The sequence below is a fragment of the Chiloscyllium plagiosum genome, chromosome 4 (assembly GCF_004010195.1).
Source record: "Chiloscyllium plagiosum isolate BGI_BamShark_2017 chromosome 4, ASM401019v2, whole genome shotgun sequence".
Taxonomy (NCBI): domain Eukaryota; kingdom Metazoa; phylum Chordata; class Chondrichthyes; order Orectolobiformes; family Hemiscylliidae; genus Chiloscyllium; species Chiloscyllium plagiosum.
This window is the reverse complement of record NC_057713.1, coordinates 127,857,555-127,881,426: the sequence shown is the minus strand read 5'-3', so window position 1 is coordinate 127,881,426 and position 23,872 is coordinate 127,857,555. Positions and strand designations below refer to the sequence as shown.

General features: G+C 40.1%; 2 protein-coding genes across 9 annotated transcripts in view; both read left to right on the top strand.

Moving 5' to 3' along the window:
* The window catches only part of kcnb2b (potassium voltage-gated channel subfamily B member 2b), an 891,048-nt gene that overhangs the window by 756,696 nt on the left and 110,480 nt on the right, over positions 1-23,872 (top strand). The window lies entirely within an intron of this gene.
* The window catches only part of ncoa2 (nuclear receptor coactivator 2), a 304,099-nt gene that overhangs the window by 196,350 nt on the left and 83,877 nt on the right, over positions 1-23,872 (top strand). For all 8 annotated transcript variants that reach the window (XM_043689194.1, XM_043689197.1, XM_043689193.1 and 5 more), the window contains exon 5: positions 17,700-17,797. In XM_043689194.1, coding sequence (XP_043545129.1) covers positions 17,700-17,797 — 98 coding nt within the window. The remainder of the gene's footprint in view (positions 1-17,699; positions 17,798-23,872) is intronic.

Sequence of the window (23,872 nt, the reverse complement as noted above, 5' to 3'; positions counted from 1 at the left end):
TGGTCACTACTTCCCAATGGCTCCTTCACTTCGAGGTCCCTGATCAATTCTGGTTCGTTACACAATACCAGATCCAGAATTGCCTTCTCCCTGGTAGGCTCCAGCACCAGCTGTTCTAAGAATCCATCTCTGAGGCACTTCACGAAGTCTCTTTCTTCAGGTCCAATACCACCCTGATTCTCCCAGTCTACCTGCATGTTGAAATCCCCCATTACAACTGTAGTCACATCTTTGCGATAGGCCAATTTCAGCTCCTGATTTAACTTACATCTGACATCCAGACTACTGTTTGGGGGCCTGTAGATAACTCCCAAGAGGGTCTTTTTACCCTTAGAGTTTCTCAGCTCTATCCATACTGACTCTACATCCCTGATTCTAGGTCCCCCGTGCAAGGGACTGAATATCATCCCTTACCAAGATAGCCACCCCACAAATTGAGCGAGGAAGAAGTTGAAGAATGTGAATAAGCAAATGATAGATTCTCTCCTGTGTCTTTGTGCACAAGTTGTGTGTCATTTGCTAGGCTGACACCTTTTGCCCACTTCTAATTTCTTCTAGAGAAGGTATTGGTGAGATACCTCCTTCAATTGCTGTAGTCTTTAGGATGTAGAAACACCCATGTACTGATAGGTAGGGAGCTGCAGGATTTTGACCCAGCAGCATGGTGATATAATTCCAAATCAGGATATTTGTGACTTGGAGGGGAACTTGCAAATGATGGTGATTCCATGCATCTGCTCACCATGTCCTAAGTTTGGAAGATGCTATCAAAAGAGCTGTGGTGACTTATTACAGTGCATCTTGTAGATGGTACACATTGCTGCCATTGTGGGAAGGGAGTGAATGTTGAATGTGGTGCCAGTCAAGCGGACTGCTTTTGCCTGGGTGATTTCAAACTGTGTGAGAGGAGTTGGAGCTGCACTCATTCAGGCATTTGGGGAGTATTCCATCATACTTCTGACCTGTTTGGATAGTGAACAGGTTTTGGCAAAACTGGCATTGCTTGCCTTAGAAATCCTAGCGTCTAACTTGCTCTTCTATCCAGTATATTTATATCTTTAAACCTGCTTGGTTTCTGATCCATGATAATGCCCAGGGCATTGATGGGGAGAAGCCAATCATAGTAATGCCTTTGAATATCAACACAAGGTTCTTGGGTTCTCTCTCATTGGAAATAGTCATTGCCTGGCATGATGAAATTATCAGATTCCCAAAATTAAGAAAAGATTTACAAGGATGTTGCCAGGTTTGGAGGGTTTGACCTTTTAGGGAGAGCCTGAATAGGCTGGGGCTATTTTCCCTGGAGCATCGGAGGCTGAGGGATGACCTTTATAGAGGTTTATAAAAACATGAAGGGCATGGATATGGTAAATAGACGACAAGATCTTTCGCCTGGGATGGGTGAGTGCAAAACTAGAGTGCATAGAGGGGAAAGATATCAAAGGAACGTAAGGGGTAACTCTTTTATACTGATGATGGTGTGTGTATGGAATGAGCTGCCAGAGGAGGTGGTGAAGGCATCTGGATATATATGCCTCTAAATCCATATATATATTAGAGACATATGGACTAAATGCTGGCAAATGGGGCCAGATTTATATAGGATATCTGGTCAGCACGGATGAGTTGGACGCAAGGATCTGTTTTCATGCTGTATATCTCTGTCTTTAAGAACCTTGCCTCACTGCACTCCAACAAAGCTGTATAGGCCATCAGTGGTTGAATTGTCTTTGAGTTTTCTTGATGAGAAGAGAGGAATATGAAATCTGAGGTAATTGGTCATTGAAAGTGGAATATAAAAAATCGTTGTTCCTCTAGAATGATCTTGACAATCTGGAAGGAATTGAATGTGATGAGGGTCTGTAGTTCCCTGTAGTTCCTTCTCCTTACAGCCTGTCTTAAATACAGACACACATTTTGGGATGACACAGTGACTCTGTGGTTACTACTGCCTCACAACAGTCGGGACCTGGGTTTGATTCCAGCCTTGGGCCACTGTATGTGTGAAACTTGCACATTCTCACTGTGTCTGCCAGGGTTTCTTCCAAGTGCTTTAGTTTCCTTCCACAGTCCAAAGATGTGCAGGTTAGGTGGATTGGCCATGCTAAATTTCCCTCTAGTGTCCAGGGATGTGCAGGCTAAGTGGATTAGCCATGGGAAAGGTAAGGATACCGGGATGGGATAGATCTGGTGTTGGATGCTCTTTGGAAGGTCGATGTGGAGTTGATGGGCCGAATGGCCTGCTTCCATACTGTAGAGATTCTGTGAAATGGGATATTGCTGATATAATCTGATTTGATGCTGGATGTTGAGCCCTGTTGTCCACTTAGCCTGCTGCTTTATGCTTTATGGTGCTGAAGTGAGTTGTGTGTTTAAAATTAGACAGTATGGATTACTTGGAGAAAAGGATGTCAAGGATAGGAACTTTGCAGCTATTGTATTGTTAAAACATTGCAGCAATGTTGTGGAGCATCAGAAAAGCAGGAGTTGGAATGGGTCCTGGGAAAGTTAGCAAAACAAGAACTTTATTCTCAGATGAATATGACAAAAATAAAGGTGGGCAGATAATAAGGTTACATGGGGAAGCAACTTACAGACTACAGGTATTAGAATCCAAACCTTGGCAGAAAACCTCTGACAAGAATAAGGTCCAGTGGGTGGAGTATTTTGTCTAATAGAGGGCAAAGGGTGTGCAGAAAGGGCAAGAATCGTGAGAATAAGCAAGTTATTTGAATGAAATAAAACACTAGTTTCGAAGTTTAAAATGCAAACCACTGCAGATGTGTCAATCTTATTATCTCCTTCAACAAATAATTTATGACCAGTCCTGTATTGACTTGAGGTCTGTTAAAGCTTTAATTCAGTGTAAATTGATGATAGATGTATAAACCTCTTTAGTTGCATAGTTAATCTCCTAACTGGTAAAAGCTACTGTAATGACTGCATTGCTGCATTTGAAATGCGACATGTTATCCCTTCACTTGTTCAAGAAGAATCCTCCCTTCCATCGCAATTGCTGAAACAGCTTTGTTGGATGAAACTGACTTCTCATCCCTGGCTTGATGTGCTAATAAGTTAAATTATGTTTATCCCACACTATGTGAACTTTGCCCTCAAATGTGAGGTATTCAAAATATAATGATGGCGGTTAAATTAATACGATCATATGAAGAGTAACTGGCAGATAGAGACCAGCATTCCCAAGATACATGGTAGTCTGAAAAATAATGCACGCTTTTTAAAAAAAAAAAGATTTGAGTCTCTGTTCAGTAAAATGAACAAAGATGGGCTCTTCGGTAAGGACCTCTGGTTCACCCAGCCAGTCCCAGTCTTGTGCGGTCCTATAAATACACACACTCCACCTAACTTCAATTTCCCACTTCAGCACTCAGCATCACTCACTCATTTCATTTGCAATTTTATGAAGTTATTTAACAAATGGATACCTGGTAAACAATTGTTACTCCTTTAGTACCAATGGACCACAATTGACATATCTGCACTATTTCTTATGCATAGATACACCACCAAACGGTTTGTTTTGAAGAGGACTAAAAGGTGAATATGAGGCAGAAGGGGCAAGTTTAAAAGTCAAATATGGGTTGGTTAATGAAAGACACAATAGAGGAAGTGTTTTAAATGGTGAAGAGAACTGAATAGGGAGGGTAGGGCTCTAGTGGCTAAGTGAGAGATCGTTGATAGAGATAAGAATTGAAAAATAGGAAGAAGCTTGCTGTTAGTAAAATGGAGATGATGTGTGGGAGTTTGAAAACTAGGCCAGAATTTAAGTACGTTTTGTGGGGAAGATGAAATGAGGTGTGTGGCTTGGTGTGTACGAACTGCCAAAAATTGGGAGAAGATACGTAATGTGAGGGCAGTTGAGGAGTTGGGTTGTAGATTTTGTTGAAGCTCGTGGTAGAATATGGAACGGAAGCTGGTAAGGAGACAATAAATCCTGTTTTAATAGAATAAACCGAGAACGTTTGGTACAAGGACTTCATGTCTGACCAACCAGCTGGTGCCATCAGTGACTTGTGGCCAGTGGTTTTGGTAAAGCCAAGTGTAGTCTGTTCACTGATATGGAAGCTAGCCTTCTACTTCAACGTAGTGTCTCCCAATCTGTAACTCTGTACAGCAGTATATAATGACCCCTCAGCAAAACTAAACCTCATCATTGGCCCATGCTTGATGATTCACATAACAGAGTCTTTCTGTTCCTCTCCTTCTGAGCATTGTTCAAACTGTTCGATGCATGTATAATTAGTGAGCCACCACTACTGCCTCTGATCATTCCTCGATACTTCAGGAGCAAGACAAAGTAAGCTGCAGAAAGCATGTTTACAAAATTACCTACAAAATGTCCTGACATTTCAGAGCTCTGTAGTAAGATCAAGGGTGATATTTATTAAAGATGAAAGTGTTGCTGGAAAAGCGCAGCAGGTAAGGCAGCATCCAAGGAGCAGGAGAATCGACGTTTCGGGCATGAGCCCTTCTTCAGGAATCATGCCCTGAAGAAGGGCTCATGCCCGAAACGTCGATTCTCCTGCTCCTTGGATGCTGCCTGACCTGCTGCGCTTTTCCAGCAACACATTTTTCAGCTCTGATCTCCAGCATCTGCAGTCCTCACTTTCTCCTGATATTTATTAAATCCTATTTCTTGATAAAATTCACAAAAAGTTAGCTTATCTGATACTTTGAGAAGTAGGATGTTTGACTGAGAGTTGTATTTTCTCAACAGATTTCTGTCAGAATGGGTAGAAGTAGCTATTGATCTATGCATTGCTTTCCAATAGATACTTCAATCAATTGGAAGCTGTTATTCTGCCTGCAGTAAGTTTGCTTTGGGCTCATAACCATGACATCAGAAACATCCAGGGTGGTTGATTGGGTTGAGGAGAAAAACAGTCAAGAGCTTACTAGAAGATTCAGGTGGGAGGGGAGAAACTGGGAAGGCAATTGGCATGATAATTGTGTAAATTACATTGAATGTTCATTGGTGGATGATTTGAGAGAGACAGGAATAAGTGTCACATTGGGCTCCTTAAAGCATACAAAATATGAATTTTAGGAAAACCAGAGCAAGTTCAGGAAGAAATTGGGACCCCATTCTGATAAGGGAGAAAGTTGGTGATGCAGTGCACTTGGCTGTACTAACCTCTTACATTCCTTGTGAAAGGCTGAGGAAGAACAAAAATGAAAGCACTGAAGTCTAAATAACGCAGTCCAAATGCACGCTTGTTTGGACATTGTAGTGCTAGTTTTATGTTTTATAAAAAGTTTCAGTAACTCTCAAAATTTGTGTAAACTGGTCCTTTATGGAGTGATGGTCTGAAGGTTGGGTGCAATCCAAAGATTGAGATTTTTGTTTAAACCCAAGATCTGATGGCACTTGGAGACCAGGTCCTCTTGCTGAAGCATACATTTTTGAGTTGGTTAGTACTTAGAACACAATGGGGCTGCCTGAGTCTGAGCTCCGAAGCAGAGGGCTTTGCCTGGGAAATAACATTTCCATCGTTATTTATGGTATCTGGTCCTTCCTGGAATACTGTGTTTTGCTCCAGTCTATTTTGTCCTTTGCTTTTGGTTATTCAGATCTGGATTCACCTAAATTTTAGGTAACTCAATTTAGTTGTTGCAGGTTTAATCAATGTAATTGCTTTAAGATTTCATTCTTGTTTGCCCTGTAGGCCAGTTGAATATTTCCAGCATTTTCTGTCCTTGTTTGCTCACCAAATCTGTTTATAAATTTCAAAGGGATTTGAACAATTTGATTGCTCAAACTTATGTTTATTGGGCAATAGCTTTATGTTGTATTTCTGAGTGATGGTGCACAGTTCTGTTAGCTTTTTACTAGTTGAATTTTGACTGCTTCCTGGTTATCACCTTGCAGTCTGGACACTGGCCATTATGTTGACATTATAGCAGCTTGATTCAGAAAGGAAGAACATATACTTTATTTCTCTTCCTTCTGAGTTAAATAGTTTTTAAAAAGTCCATTTAAGGAGGAGGAGAATCTGGAAACCAACTATTGATTCCATTCTCCTTCCGCTAAGGTCTGAGAGACTCCGGCGTTGTACTTGACCCTGAACCATGTCACGTCCCAATAACTTCCACCATAACATCACTTGTCCCTTATCACTACATTAACTATACTGCTGCTGAAATTGTCATTAATTCTTTCGTTATCTCTAGGCTTCAGCATTTTCTGTGCTCTCGCAAATAGCCTCCATCATCCCTTGGAGATCAGCCCAATACAATTAGACAATGTTTGCTACTGTCCAGTAAGTGGAGAACAGTGGTTTGAAGAGTACTAAATTTGGGAATTTGGGGCACGGTGGAATTCAGAGCTGCTGAATTCAGTCTTTCTTTTAAGACTCTTGTAGCTGGGGAATGTCCTTCAGTATCTAAGCTATAAAACTGCCATTTGCTATTACTCTTAAACTAAATAGTGCATACAATTATAAAAGGTAATTAATCAAATAATTAAGGCTGGATAGACATGGCAAGATAGCTGATATGATGTAACAACAGCATGACAGAGTTCATAGAAAGGATGTGTGCATCACTGACCAGGCGAGTGTTTATTACCCATTCCTAACTGACATGGAGGTGGTGATATTGAGCTGTCTTCTTGAACAATGGGCACCCATAATACTCTTGGGAAGGGCGTGCCAGGCAATTTGAGCTGGTGTCAGTGAAGGAACAGCAGTACAGTTCAAATCCAAGGTGGTGTGTGGCTGGAAGGGGAACTTTGTGGGAGTGGTGTTCTCATTGCATCTACTGCCCTTATCCTAAGTAGTAGATTTGTGCATTTGAAAGGTGCTGCTGAAGAAATCTTGGTAGTTACTATAATACACCTTGCAGATGGTACATACTGCTGCTACTGTGTTGGCAGTGAAGGAAATGAATGTGGAAAGTGGTTGTTTGGGTGCCAGTCAAGTGGTGTTAAGCTTCCTGAGTATTGTTGCAGTTGCACACATCCAGGCAAGTTTGGAGTGGACTGCTGACTTGCCGTGGTGATGGTGGTCAGGCTTTGGGGAAACAGGAGGTGGCTTCTTTGCCGCAGAATGTGTAACCTCTGACCTGCTCTTATACCATAGTGTTAATATGGTTGGTCAAGTTCTGTTTCTGGTCAGTGGTAATCCCCTTGCTATTGTGAGTGGAAATTCAAGGTGGTAACACCATTTAATGTCAAGGAGAAATAGTCAGATTCTCTCTTGTTACGGCGGTCATTACCTGGCACTTGTGTTGCACAAATGTTACTACTTGCCACTTGTCGGTTGTTTAGATCTTGCTACATGTGGACACTGACAGCTTCAGGTTAGAAGTGTCGCAACGGTGTTGAACATGACATACGATTATTAGCAAGAATCGTTATTTTTGACCTTATGATGGAGGGGTGTAATTGAGGGTCATGAAGTAACTACATTACCCGATACTGTGGAAAATAGTCCAGTTATGACCTGTGCACAAAAAGCAGCGAAAGTCCTTCCCAACAACTTAATAGCCTGTCTGCCTACTTTTAGTCTCTTTGAAAATGATGGAAGGCTTCACTGACCATGCCTCACATTCAGAGTAATAACCTGCTAAGTGGTAGTCAGTTTGAGTTCTTCCAAGGCCATTCAACTTTATTACAACCTTGGTTCAAATAAGCTCAAAGAGCTGAATTCCACAGGGGAAATAAAAGTGTGGCATTAGGGCAGCATTTGGCTGTGTGGCATTAAGGAGCCTGAGCAAAGCCGAAGTCAGATTGGGGGAACTCTCCATTAAGATAAATTAAAATGTGCAGGGGCAATTTGAGCTTCCTGCTGTGTCAGTAGCATCTTTCACAACAAAACATGCCACATGGTGACCTGAGGACATCCAAGATTATGCCATTGGCGTGTGGATTTCTTGTCACCAGGTGTAACTCTCCAGACAGCACTTTCAATGCACAGAGCTACCAGAGTGCTGACTGTGATGCGGGGCAATCCTAGGTGTGATTGTATAGACTCATTCTCTCTTTGAGGCAATTGTCCTGTGCCCCTAGTAGTTTGCTGCTGGGAGACTATATATTTTTAAAATATGATTTGAATCTTGATTTCTGCAGATGTGTGTGCACTGTCCACCCTGCCCCTTAGAGGTTTCCCAAGAACACCTCCAATCCCCCGACACCATACCTATGCTGTCCTAAAGTTACAAATAACATCCTCCTACTTTGAAGGGATTTCCTCAGCAGAATAACTTGACTTGTTATAAGAAATGAATTAAAGGAGGGTATTTGTTAATACTTGTGTAGAAGGTAAATAAGGAATTTTCAGAAATAGTGACATTAGACATCCAGGAGAGAGAGAGACCACAAATATCAAATGCAAGATGTGTGTGAACCTCGATGAACTGCAAGCAAACTCAGGATGAAATTAACAACTTTCATTTATAAACTGCCTTTTATCAACTCTGGATGCTCCAGTAGCACTATCGCCGTTACTCCTTTTAAACAGTGCCATAGGTTTTGAAAGAGCATCTCCAGCTGTACTGAATTGTCATTGCAAACTATATTTGTAAAACCACAGTGCAAACTGTGGTGTGGTCAGGTTGTGTTTCGAATCCTGTGTCCATTTCCTGTTGTTGAGAAATCAAGTGCAGAAGGGAATGCAGAGAAGAGCCCAAAGGCTAATGTTTGGAATCGGGGCCCAGGTTTTGCAGGGTGATTGGAGAGACTTGATTCTGTGAACAATATCAGATGGGCTTTAATATAGTGATAAATGAAATCCTTACACATAATTATAGGGATTCTACAATTCTGTGACATGGCAAAAATTAGGAGTTGGACATAATTTCAAACTAGCAATTTTGTTACTGATGTTAATGCAGGCAGTGTTAAACGTGAAAAGTCTGAAACGATGCAGCAATCTGAGTTAGAAGGCTATTCTGGATGGAGAAGTTAAGATGGTGTTCACGTCCATAAGTATCATGACAGCTAAAGGAAAGGCACAGCACAATATTGTTGAAAAGAAGAGCTTGATTAATATCATAGCAGCTATGGCTGGCACAATGTGGATCTTTGTTCTCTCCTTGCACCCAGTTAAGTGTAAACACTGAGGAAATGTGCAGCTGTGGTGTTTAATATGCACTGCAGGAAATTTCAGCAGCACTGAAATATAGTGCATTAATGTTGAAAAGATAAACACATTGGGAGAGCACAGGAAGGGTCTTGTGTTTTTCTGGGAGTAGAAGGCTTTCTAATGAATATAAATGCCCCTGGTTTCATGGAGCCATATGGTGGTTTTTCTAATTTTAGTTTGTTGCAGATGTATAACTGGCTTGTTTTTTTTTTGGTGTTCCATGCCCTATATGATGATTGCCAGAGTTGCTGACCTGAACATTTTTCTTTCAACAGCATTATGCGTGCAGTGTTGATTTTGCTCCCTTATTGCTGAAAGTCAGATATTGAATAGGTTCATTTGAAAGTAATTATGATGTTTTTGCAGCACCAATTTGGTTTGCATAAAATGTTCCGCAGCTCATTAAGGAAGTATGATTGTACCATAAATAAGTTATTTAATATTTTGTCTATTATGTTAAGTTCAGACAATTTTGAAGAGATATACCTGATTCTTGGCGGTGAACCCCTCTAGATGTGTACTCTGATGGAAGGGAACATTAGCACCAAGAGATCTGCTGGGTGGATTGAATAAACTAATAATGAAGTGACAAAAAAAGACAATGAAAGACAGGTTTCCTTTTAAAGGAAAGATGCCTGTGTCTTGTGGCAATCATTAATTGGTCTGAAAAGAATAGTGTATGAATTGCCTGAGGAAAATAGTGGTGCAGGAATACTTATTGTGCATTGCAAATCTGGCAGGGTTTATTTTAAGTATTATTCAGAAACCATCCTATTGAGATCTTGCACCATGAATATTACACCATCACTGTTCAAGCCAGAATTGTGTGCAATAAGCAATCTTTTCCTGTATATGTTTATGTCATGTGTTATACCTGTGAGAGGTATGATTGCTAAATGATTTTTTGTTGTCCAGCTGTGTGACTCAGTTACTTAAATTGAATATGAAAGAAGGTTTGATGTATTGTTGCATGGGCTGCAAAAATTTGTATATAATATGTTGTTTGAGCATTTCATTCTGAGCTCTGACTTCTTAGAAATGAAGGTATAAATTGGTATTTGCTTTTTTGAAAACAGATTTTGGATTAACAAATATGAAAATGATGCACATGTTTTCAGTTCAGTGTAATTCAAGCTCAGTGTTGAAGATGTGGTTTAAAATTGCATAATTTTTTGCTATCATTTATATTTTATGAATTGACAGCGTAGTCTAATCTGTGCGTAACGTTTTAAACTCTTCTGCCAATAACATACTGAAGAGATCGTGAGAAATTTACATTATTTTAGGCTTTCAGCTGTGCCTTCCATTCCTACTGGATATAAAATCTGAGTAAAAGTGAAGACCAGCTTTTCTGAGAGAGTAATTGGCACGTTGTTTAACTGAATTCTATCCAATATGGTCAGCTTGCAGGCAGAGCTGCTGCTGCTCCTGTTGGTGTAATTATAAACAAGGTCTCTTAAGACACTGCCATAATCCCAGTGGAAAGGCATATTCAGCAGGAAGAAGTGAGCCTCCCTTCTGGCAGGCTGTTGGAAATGACCAGTTTGCATCTGCTTTGAGCCAGATTGCATCATGCACTTCGAATGAATCTTGTTTTTGCTTCATGCTGCTTAAGAAATTAATATTCAGAATGGCACACGCAGCAGCTGTTCAAGATGAAGTTCGGATATAAGCCGAAGAAGGATATACGGGAGGATATGTCTACCCATTTTTCTTCCTTAACACGTGAGGCAGTTTCAGACTAAGTGACATTGGGTAATTTTAAATTGTGCGCCAAATATTTTGAAATATTTGACTTGTAATGATCTTTTCACCATTTTTAATAAACTACAATGAGGATGAAATTAGATTCGCTACAGTATGGAAACAGACCCTTCAGCCCAACAAGTCCACACCAACCCTCCAAACAGAAACCCACCCAGACCCATTCCCCCTATCCTATATTTACCCCTGACTAATTGCACCTAACACTAGGGGCAATTTAGCATGGCCAATTCACCTGACCTGCACATCTTTGGATTGTGGGAGGAAACCAGAGCACCCGGAGGAAACCCCCGCAGACTCTGGGAGAAATGTGCAAACACCACACAGTCACCCGAGGTGGGAATTGAACCCATGTCCTGGCTCTGTGAGGCAGCAGTGCTAACCACTGAGCCACCATGCTGCCCCATAGTTGCTCATCTTTGTAATTGACTAAAGTTTAAGCCGAAATGTTTGTAAAGTTGATAACTAAAATTTAGTATACAGATGGTCCAACTCCATATTGCTTCTTGGACTAAAACAATGTTCAGTACCTTAGTCTTTGGGAACAGTTGTTAAAACTAAAGTGTGCAAATGATATGTTTATTATAATTCGAGTTTCAATTTATTATTTTTCAACTTGTGACAAGTGCTTGCATCGACTGAGAAATAAAGAACAATTAATCCTTTTTAAAATATTACAGTTAAATTGTGGAAAGCTGTATGGAGAAGACTAATATCAGAATGTGGTGATTGTTTGTGTTAAACAATACAAAATATATACACAAAATAATAGACATGAAGTTCTAAATTTGACAATAACGCAGATTTAGAAAATAATCATCTCATCAGTCTGAGCTTGGTTCAAACTTGAATGAAGTGAAGAAAGGATTTCTTTAAATGCAGCATCTCATTGTATGTATCTCATGGCACATATGTACAGTGAAGTGTAGTGGCAATTACACAGGAGTCTGTTGTATTTTCTGACTTCCACGAAATGCGTCTTTGCGTTTTAATTTTAAAAAGCCATCTTCATAGAATTATTTTAAATTTGTAGCTGTTACTTATATCGGTTTGTTGAACTTTTGTTGGCCAAAACATTAATGACGAATCTGCACAAAGCTTTTAGTTGGAGTTTCATATTTAGCATCATCTTGTGTCTTGAACTAATTTAAATAATACTAATGGATGCAAAAATACCATACCCCTCAAGAGGATAACTTGTTCAATTATCCTCCTCTTTCACATTTTTTTTTTCCGATGGGTTCTTTTTCAATTGTTGTCTTTGTGCCTTTTAAATTATATGAAGAAAAGCATTCAATTTCTGTTTCTTTTTTGCTTAGCCGCACTGCCCATGAGCTTTTCTTAGACTTGTGGTGATGGCACTCAACATTGAAAGATAAGATCAGCCCATTTGGTCTGTGCAAGCTCCCTGCAAGAGCAGCTTCGTTATTCCCATTTTGCTTTCATTTCTCCATAGCCCTGATTTTTCTTTGCATGCTTTTCTAATTCTATATAGAAAGCAATTATTTGATCTGCTACATTCTCAACACAAGACATGCCAGTCATCTTTTTTAAGATTTATGTAATGTCTCCATTCCTTTTAATATTGCATTGATTTGGAATTCTTCATTTATTCGTGTAGAGCTATTCTGAGACTGAACATAATAATGTGTGAGATGGATATGTACAGCAAGGAGAAGGGACAAAGTCAGGGCGCAGCACCATAAAGACGGGGAAGGTGTTGGTCAGTGAAGATTGAGAGAGCATTGGAGAAAGTAGCTGAGAAGAGATTGAGATAATATGGTCATCTGCAGGGGGGAAGAGAAAGAGAACAAATTGCTGGGGAAAGTGATGGATACTGGACTGTGAGGACAAACAGAAGGAGGAGGTCTGTTGGAAAGATATGATGAAGAGAGACCAGAGTCCAGTGAGTCATAGTCATGTTGCACGGAAACTGACCCTCTGGTCCAACCAGTCCAAGCCAACCATAATCCCAAACTAAACTAATTTCACCTGCCTGTGCATGGCCCATATCTCTCCAAACATTTCTTGTTCACATAATTGTCCAAATATCTTTTAAACATTGTAACTGAACCTGCATCCACCACTTTCTCAGGAAACACAATCCCCACATAAACATTCTCTGTTTTTTTAAAATCAGTTGTCCCTCATGTCTTTTTTAGAATCTTTCTCCTCTCATCTTCAAAGTATGCACCCTAGTATTGAAATCCCCCACCTTAGGAAAAAGGACCCTTGCTATTCACCTCATGATGTTATAAGCCTCCTTTAGGGTCACTCCTCTACCTCCTACAGTCCAGTGGAAAAAGTCCCAGCCTATTCAAATTCTCCTTATAAACTCCAGCCCTAGTAAATCTCTTCTGAATCCTCTCCAGCTTATTAATATCTTTGCTGTAACAGAGCAACCAGAACTGGTCACAATACTGCAGAAGGGGCCTCACCACCGTTCTATACAGCCTCAACATAACATCCTATACTCAAAGGTCTGAGCAATTGAGGCAAGAATGTTAAACAACTTCCTTAACTACCTTGTCTACCTGTGGTGCCAACTTAAAAAAAACTTATGTATCTGAAACCTAAGTGTCTCTGTTCTACTACACCACCCAAGACCCTACTTTCAATTGTAGAAGTTTTAACCCCTTCCCTGGTGACTTTCTTTGGAGAAAATGTTTCATTGTCAGACAATTTTTTTTATTGCTATTTTATAGTATTTTTACTGCTGATTATGGAAATAACTTGTTTTTATCTATTTCCAATATTGTACTTGAAATTTTATTTTGGAAATACCATTTTCGGCAAAAACAAATTGGTCTTTCAAGTAGTTCATCTTTCGACCAGTTCATTTCTTGATCTGGTATTTTCACAATACCCCCCAGCATTTTCAAGGTGAAAAACACACAAATTTCTGCCTTTGTTACAGGGCGCCACATACAATATCTTTCTCCAGTTTGTTTAGCAAAGCGATTAGTTTCGTCCACAACTCGATCAATAATTCTATTGTCACATCAAAGACTAAAAAAATCCAAAGGAGTCATATCAGCTGTATCTTGATCAATTGATATTCCAGGATTTCCAGTGAATGGGAAGCGTGGTGGTGGAGGAAGCATGCATTCTTCCGACACCACATGTCGACACCAAATTCGTCCATCCTCCTCCTCCTCACTTGAGAGAGAATAGCCATTATCAGACGAGCTTGCACTCTCATCTGATGTATCCAAGCTTCTAATAGAAGGTGCATACTCATTGTCATCTTCTGAGCTCGACATCTAAGCGTAATTTGTAAAACAAAAAACAGAAAAAAACCGAATGACAGTGTGTGCCCAAAAGCGGTGCGTCGACGCTTCTTGCAATGCCTGAGGCGGAAGAGACACAGCTACCAGACGTATGAGTCACCAAGTATACTCGTTTCTAGCTGAGAAGGGCCCAGAAATGATGAGAATTGACGTATAAACTCGTCTGTGCTGTTTTTGAAGTTATATGTTTTGGATGAGTTTACTCATCGCACTCTGAAAAAGACAAATTGGGTGAAGACCAGTTAACTCGTCTTTGCCAGGTAAAGGATTAACATTGTTTGTTTATCAAAATGCAATACCTTGCTTTATTCAAATTAAATCCCATCTGGGATTGGAGTAGGATGGATGAAGAAGAATGATCAACGAGCACTATGGCAACCCAAGGAAAACCGTAGCAAGGAAGATACAAAAAGCTGTTATCAGTAAAGGTGACCATTAAATGGTCAGGTTATCATTGAAAACCCAACTGATTTACTAGTTTTCCTTTTAACCAAATAAAATTTAAAGTCCTTGCTGGTTTGATTTATTGTCACGTGTGCCTAAGTACGGTGATAAGTTTTATTTTGTGAGTAGTACAGGGCAGATCATAGCAAACAAGGGCATACAAATCATAGGGTGCTTAAACGGAACAAGGCACCCAAGGTTATAACTGCATAGGAAGTGTACAAAGCAAGATCAACATTAAATATGAAATTAGAGATGTCCATTCAGCAACCTAACAACAGCAGGGGAGAAGCTGTTCTTGAACCTGTTGGGTGTGTGTGTGTGTGTGTGTTTTCAAGCTTCTGAATCTTCTGCCTGACAGAAGAGGTTGAAAGAGAGTATTACCAGGGTGTGAGGGTTCTTTGGCATGGTAATGATGTTAGTGGCAATCCCTCACCTCCCTCACTGTTTTCTGAAGAGAACAAGCACTCAGTTGTATCAAATAGTTTGAGGTGGTCAAAGAAGATCTGGCGCCACCACCTCAGTGATGTAGACCAGACAATAAATACTTGCCCATCCAGTCATCCCCATTTTTTTGGAGTATTAGTCAAAAAAAGAAGAAACTTATTGCTTGAAACGTCACCTCAATGCCAGTTGAGATTGGGCTTCAGCAGGTGACTGAAAGGTGGGAGCAGCAGCAGGCAGAAAAGGGACCAGATGGCCAGTGAAGCAGGCAGCAGTGCTGGAGAGGGAATGGCAATAAATATTAATTGTGTTAACATAGAAAAGATTTGTAATTTAAAAATTGATAAAATAAAGCAAAGTAACATGAAAAGATTTTTTACCAACAGGAAATGTTAACGTGCTTGAGATTTCTATTAACCATTAGTTTATAACGTGTTTATAATCATTATGATTTGAGCTGATGTTATTACTAGATGATCCCAGTCTGAAATTTGGCTTGATAGATTGTACTGTTTACTGAAACAAGTATGTGATACTGCAGATTTGGTTTAATCAATAAAAGTTTCATATACAAATGAAATGAAAATAAAATTAAATAAACCAAGCTATGTGCATGTAACATTACATGGTTAAAAAAAGGAAATATTTAAAATAAAATCTACTTATCCCAACATCATCACAGTGCAGTACTCAAACACTAGTGAGTTCCCTTCATTCTGATATCTATAGGTTTGTCTTAACCGTTTCTTTACTTTTCCTATTTTGATAATTTGGCCTTTTTCTTGATTGGTCACACAACTCAGCTTAGACTTCCACAGCTTCAAATAATCCCTGCAGAATTCTAGCCAAATTTCTGTACTGGAACTTAGTTTTGCACTGAGGTAACCTACTTCCTATCTGTTATGAACTAACTCCTTCCTTGAGGAACAGCTGATTCTTACATCTAAGCAGGACTTCTTCAAACTGAAAACCAAACTTTCGAATTTATGGGGTTTTTCACTTAACTGTGTAACAAAATAAAATGTTGAATCCTGATCCTTCTGAACAGAAAGCAAGCTACTGCACTTCAATGTTTACTTTGTACACCTGTAAAGCAACCCAGGTCCTGTTATTGGGAATGCAGGGGGAGGCACTTTCAAACTTCCTTTTTAAAATTCATGGTTCCAGAAATGTTAGCAAGTTGATCATCGGATGCTGAGGGCTAACCTTATAGAAGTTTATAAAATCATGAGGGGCACAGATAGGGTAAATAGACAAAGTCTTTTCCCTGGCGTGGGGGGAGTCCAGAACTAGAGGGCCTAGGTTTAGGGTGAGAGGAGAAAGATATTAAAGAGACCTAAGAGGCAGCTTTTTCACACACAGGGTGGTGCATGTATGGAATGAGCTACTAGAGGAAGTGGTGGAGGCTGGTACAATTGCACCATTTAAAAGGCATATATGAATAGGAAGGGTTTGGAGGGATGTGGGTCGGGTGCTGGTAGGTGGGACTAGATTGAGTTGGGATATCTGATCGGCATGGACAAGTTGGACCATAGGGTCTGTTTCCATGCTGTTCATCTGTATGACCCTATGACATAGACCAAAACCCACATGCCACAAGTTCAAAATTGAAATTTTAAAATACATGAGATTAAAATGTATATAAATCTCACACTTTCTATCATAATATCTAACTATGTATTTGCACACTCTGAATTCCAGTATCAATGGTGTTTAGTATGACAACTGCAATTACACTGCGTATATTTAACCAATACATATAAGGAGAGAGAGAAGTCCATAGAGCTGTTATTTTGAAGGAATTAAATACAAAACCTGAAAGACTGGGCAATTTTGTTGGGTGAAAATACTGAGATTACCGTTGCATCACATTACTGACCAAAGCACGTATGGAGAATGGCCAGCCCAAATTCTGATTTAAGATGCAGTGATTAGCTGCAGTTTATCTTCCTGTTATTAGGTATTAGTTTGAGTAAATAACCAAGGAAGAGCTGAAAACTTTACACCAAAATTGTTGAATGAAACATGCCTATGCACATCAGTTGTCCCATAGTGAATTCCATCTTTTAGATTCCTGCAGGCCATTAACACTGAAGATTCAGTCAATCCTTCTGTGTTCTGAGCGAGCCATATTTATTGGAAAGACAGTAGACATTTTGTATTATTTTGCTCCTTTAAATAAGCAATTACGTCTGACTTCTTTCAACCCTTCCACTTATTCGCAGTGATGAGGTTTCTTGCAGTTGAAGAAAACAAAAGTCTCCCGACAGTTTAGAAGCTGCGGCTGCCTTGCTGCCCCATTAGCCCTGTCTTTTATCAGAATAGAATATGTAGAGATTCAATTGATTTCTTTATTCCTCAGTGAGTTAGAATTGCATTAGACTGGAAGGATAATCCTTTAATTGGACAGCTAAACGTAATTAGCAATGTGAAGTATTAGAGCTACATAGTATTATTTTGTCAGTGAGAAACCGTTTGGAAGACTTAATCTGGAATGCAGCAAAATTTTGAATATTATTTGTTCCATATTCCTGTTCAGAGGCTAGTCGTCTGAGCTGTATTTACACTTCCATTTAAAAATAAGTGTGAAGCAGTTTCATGGTTAACTCAGAGCTTTGACAATCTGTTGCAATAATTTACACTTGTTTTGCAGAAAAGGCTGCTGCAAACGAAGATGTGCAAAAGGCTGATGTGTCCTCTACAGGCCAAGGTGTCATTGACAAGGATGCACTTGGACCAATGATGCTCGAGGTCAGTTTAGAACCAAGAAGACAAGAAAATTGGTTTCAATTTTCTATTTGAATTGTTGTAATTTTAAAGGTTTGGAATTTCCGCTATAAACGCATTAATGTTCCTGATGAGATCTATGTTGAAGTTGTAAATTGCCCCAACATTTTTTAAAACCTTATTTACATATAAGAGGGCACGAACAATTAGCCAAAGAAAATGTAGAACTTTGCCATTATCCAACAGTTAATCTTCATACATAAGCAAAGATTTAGAGTTGAAGACTCAAGCTGTCCTTTATACAATTTGAACTCCAGAGGCTAAGGTTTAGACTATATGCTCAATAAGCCATCTTGGGTGAAAGTTGTACTTGAATTATTTTTCTATTCATTCATGGGATGAGCGTGTAGCTGGCTAGGCCAGCATTTATTGCCATCCCTAATTGACCAGAAGGCAGTTAAGTTAACCACAATGCTGTCGGTTTGGAGTCACATATAGGCCAGACCAGATAAGGATGGCAACTTCCTTCACTAAGCAACATTAGTGAACCAGGTGGGTTTTCCTGACAATCAACAATGGATTCATGGTCATCATGTAGACTCTTAATTCTAGGTATTTATTGAATTCAAATTCTACCATCTGCCATGGTGGGATTCAGACCTGGGACTCCAGAACATTACCTGGGTCTCTAGATTAACAGTCTAGTGATTATACCACTAGGCTATTGCCTCCCCAATTATGCCAGTTATGCTAGTACTTGGCGTAATTTGCGTTTGATGATCCTCGATTCTTTTATTCTAGTTTTGGTAATTTTGCATGTTTGGCACTCAGCACAACATAATGAGTATCACAGGTCAACATTTTTAAGAAAATGCAACCCTGAAGCTTATAGCTTATAATGTAATTTATTCTCCTGTAATGAAATGCATTCAAAGATACAGGACATACGATATAGGTTTCAGTGGAAGTTTTTTTTTAAGTTACCAAATTAATGATTTTGCATTCTGTTGCACCAATGGTTTTGCAGAAAAATTTACACTTGTTCAAAGCTGGTATAAAGTCATAAAGCGCAAGTCTTGGCCTTTTATAGGAGCATTGATATACATGATATATCAATGTATATTGATATACGGTGGCACAGTAGCACAGTGGTTAGCACTGCTGTCTCACAGCACCAGAGACCTGGGTTCAATTCCTGCCTCAGGCTGCTGACTGTGTGGAGTTTGCATATTCTCCCCGTGTCTGTGTGGGTTTCCTCCGGGTGCTCCGGTTTCCTCCCACAATTCAAAAATGTGCAGGTTAGGTGAATTGGCCAGGCTAAATTGCCCGTAGTGTTAGATGAAGGGGTAAATGTAGGAGAATGGGGTCTGGGTAGGTTGCGCTTCGGCGGATCGGTGTGGACTTGTTGGGCCGAAGGGCCTGTTTCCACACTGTAACTAATCTAATCTAATGATAGAATGTGTTAACAGGTTTTGCTGAATTGATCAAAAGATAGGACAAAAAGAATCAGTTTTAGCAATAAAATGATAACAATAACTTTGACTAAATTCTCTTGATCTTTCATGCTGGAAACAGTCTTCAAAACTGCAGTAAGGGTTCTCGGGAATACCTAAACGACCATGTGGTTTCATTGCCCATAAAGCAACTTAATACACACAATATCAGAAATTCAAATGTATTTCTCTTTAATATTGTTGATTTAATGGCAAAATTGTAACATACATGTAGCAAAGAGGAAGTTGAAGATCTGAGCTTTGATTCTTAGTTTATGCTGACTAAACTTATTTTGCTGAGGACAATAGTTATTTGGTACAGTTGACAGTAAAGTCTTTGGTAAAAAGTGACCTCTATTGTGAAAGTACATCTGCAGTTGTTCACTGAACATAAGATTTGATTCAGTTGTAATGTCTCTTTAGTCAGATTCATTTCTGATGGTAATTCTGTTATGCACATGGAAACTCAGGACTGAGTAAGACTATTGGCATGCAGTACTTTCCCTCTTGTTCTTATTTTGTCCACAGTCTCATTTTTCATTGAGTGCAGCAACTTGCATCTACATGATCACTTTAACATAAGGAAATGTTACAAAGCACCATGCAAGTATGTTATCAAATAAAATTTGACACCAAGTTAAAAGCTTGGTCAACGAGCGGTGTTAAGAGACTTAAGAGATTTTTAAACATAGAACATAGAAGAATACAGCGCAGTACAGGCCCTTTGGCCCTCGATATTGCGCCGATCCAAGCCCACCTAACCTATACTAACCCACTATCCTCCATATACCTATCCAATGCCCGCTTAAATGCCCATAAAGTGGGAGAGTCCACCACTGCTACTGGCAGGGCATTCCATGAACTTACGACTCGCTGAGTGAAGAACCTACCCCTAACTTCAGTCCTATATCTACCCCCCCTTAATTTAAAGCTATGCCCCCTTGTAATACCCGACTCCATACGCGGGAAAAGGTTCACACTGTCAACCCTATCTAACCCCCTAATCATCTTGTACACCTCAATCAAGTCACCCCTAAACCTTCTTTTCTCTAATGAAAACAGCCCCAAGTGTCTCAGTCTATCCTCATACGATCTTCCTTCCATACCAGGCAACATCCTGGTAAACCTCCTCTGCACCCGTTCCAGTGCCTCCACATCCTTCCTATAGTATGGCGACCAAAACTGCACACAATATTCCAGATGCGGCCGCACCAGAGTTTTATACAACTGCATCATGACCTCAGGGCTCCGGAACTCAATTCCTCTACCAATAGAAGCCAGTACGCCATATGCCTTCCTCACCGCACTATTTACCTGGGTGGCAACTTTCAGAGATCTGTGTACATGGACACCAAGATCCCTCTGCTCATCCACACTACCAAGTATCCGACCATTAGCCCAGTACGCCATCTTTTTGTTTTTCTTCCCAAAGTGAATCACCTCACACTTAGCTACATTGAATTCCATTTGCCACCTTTCTGCCCAGCTCTGCAGCTTCTCTATATCCTGCTGTAACCTGCCACATCCTTCCTCACTGTCAACAACTCCTCCGACTTTCGTAAAAACTAATCCCAAAGGCTAGTGCTCAGACATTTGAAGGCATGGTGCCAACGATGAATGGATTGTGTCAGAAAGCACAAAAGGCCAGATTTGGAGGTCTTGGTGTATTGGATGGCTGAAGGAGGTAACCGATACGTGAAGCCATGAAGAGATTTGCAATGAAGGATGGGAATTTTACATTTGGAGCATTGCTGGACTGGAAGCCAGTGACTGTGATGTATAGGGGTTGGTGTGAATTGGGATGCAGACATTAAACCTCAGCTCATTCATGACCATACAGTGGGTAGAAATTGGAAGTCTAGCCAGATTTGTGTTACAGCCATTGAAAATAGAGGTAACAAAAATGTAAAAAGGGAGGCATCAGCAGATTCAAGGATACAGGCATAGCAGTAGTAGGTTAGGCAGTCTTGGAAAGAGAGGGGATGTGGAGCTGAAAGCTTGGCTCAGGATCATATAGGAGACCAAGGTTGAAAATAATCTGGTTTAATTTCTGTGGCTGGAGGAAGAAGTGACCTAGACAATGAGTGCTGAAGGTTCGTGGCTTAAGGTTGCTAATAGTTATAATTTCTGCTGATTCATTGCTGGATATCAGATAACTATGACTAAATAGAGGCATTGGAGAGCTCAAAATCCGAGGTGAAGAAGTAGAACTAGCAATCATCAGACATGTAGAACCTTAAGTTATATTTTCAGTTGATATTGCTAAGGGACAGCATTTTTAGATAAGAAATAAATGATGGATGTTTGGGAAACTTCTGAAATGATAATGCTGGAGCAAGTGATCCTCTGGCTATGACTGGACAGCTTGGAATGGAACTGTATGATGGCAGTCCTGCTAAGCTAAGTAATGGAGGTTTATAGGAAGATAGGAGCAAGAATAGGCCATTCGGCCTCTCGTTAAGTTTGATCCCAGAGGGCCATAGGGGTGCTTGCTCATTAGAGAGAGGACTAGTTTCAGGCCAAAAAGGTGAAAGAGAGATAAAGAATCAATGATGATCAGAGATCAGTTTTTCCCAAAATAATTGATGCTCAAAAAGTGTGGGCTTCTTCCTGGGCATGGTTCAGTCAGCAGCAGCTTGTCGATCTTGCCTAAATGGCTACTGCCAATTTGTGCCGTTTTTGCATATTGCAGAACATTTGACCACAGGAACATTAATCTAAATTGAAACTTGTGCTTCAATTAAATTCAATACTGGGCAGCTGTGATGTCCACACAGGCATGTAAGTTGGACAGAGATAATAATCAACAGAGGAAGCCATGGGATTTACTCCACTATAGTCCAGCTTTTTCTATTGGGCTGTAGAGTCAATCTGTTACTTTTGCAATCTATATGATTCAATTATCCTATGAGCCATCAAGAAACTTGGTTTGAGAGATCTTATCATTGACATGGAATGTTTATTAAGCCAATATGTGACTAAGGATTGCAATTATACATTTGTCTCAAATTGTTTCATGTGATATGTTTTTACCAGCTGAATATAAATTGATGTGTTATAGCCTTTGTACTTTTTTGTGCAGTTAATTCAACCATTTCTCCCCTATTAAATCTTTTAAATTTTGTCCCAGAATGTAGAATTGTAATATGGTACAGATTTCAAAATATTGAAACAAAGAAAGTATTGAGTACATCTTATGAATAGAAATATTTAATTTTCTTCATAATTTTTATATTCCATTTTGACTTTATGTACTATTGCATAATCAGTCACTGCTTTTCAGTTTACAATGAGATTTCAACTTAAATAACAGCGTTCAGTTGGCAAGAAATGTCCCTAATCTCTAATTTGGTGGTTTACAGTTAGTAAAATTAAGCAATGCCAGATGGGTTTTTTTCTTTCATTAGTAGCTAATGTAACCTCACTGTCTGTTAATACGTAGTCATTTATCAGATCAAAGGAGTTATTCTTGATTGAGATTACTATGTCAGTTTTGGCCTCAAATGATTGGTAATATAGAGGCCCGGGAAGGGTTTTGAGGTTATTGCAAGGACCTTGGTTATGACACGTTAAACGTACCTGCAGAATTTCATGCCCCTTCTCAAAGCAAGTTTGTTGGCAGTAGGGTCCTGCTGCCTTCCTGTTGCAGCCCATTTATTGTGGTAAGAAGAGTGACTCTGCCCATTCCTAACACTCAGTTGAAGCCCTTCAGTCCACTTGGCGGTGGGTCAGGCTTGCAGCAAGGGAAATCCTAAAAAGCTACACCTGCAAGGTTACTTGCAAGGAGTGGGAATGGGTCCCTTGCTCACATGATTGTAGCATCAGGAAGGAAGTCTGGCTGGGAACCAAGGAATGAAGTGCTGTCAGGGAGAAAGTGAAGACTGCAGATGCTGGAGATCAGAGTCAAGAAGTGTGGCGCTGGAAAAGAATGGCAGGTCAGGCAGCATCAGAGGATGAAGGGTTTATGCCCAAATCGTCAATTCTCCTGCTCCTCTGATGCTGCCTGACCCCCTGCGCTTTTCCAGCGCCACATTTTTCGACAATGAAGTGCTGTCAGTTAATCACTGACAGGCAGAGCTTTTTCTCCTTCCCCAATGCCAGCTCAGTTGTTTAAATTTTGGAGAAAACCCATTGCTAGCCAGTTGTGCCTAAATGGCATTTAATATATTGGGCCTTCACAAAAAGAGGTGAGACAGGCTCCATGGGGCTCGAAAGCTGATGGGCAAGACTCCTGACCTGCCCCTTTAAATATCACCTGTCAAGTCTGGTCTTGATTCGCTTTTCTAAAAAAATAAATTGACTTTGGAGACATTTGGTTTAGCTGGAGGAATTGTACTGCTTGAGTTAGATCAAGACGAGCACCAAGAGGCACGGTGGCTCAGTGGTTAGCACTGCTGCCTCACAGTGCCAAGGACCCGGATTTGTTTCCACCCGCTGGCGACTGTGTGCAGTTTGTGTGTTCTCCTTATGTCTGCATGGGTTTCCTCCCACAGTCCAAAGATGTTAGGTGGATTAGCCATGCAAATTGTCCATAGTGTCCAGGTATGTGCAGGCTAGGTGGCATAGCCATGGGAAATGCAGGGTTACAGGGCTGGGTGAGGGATTG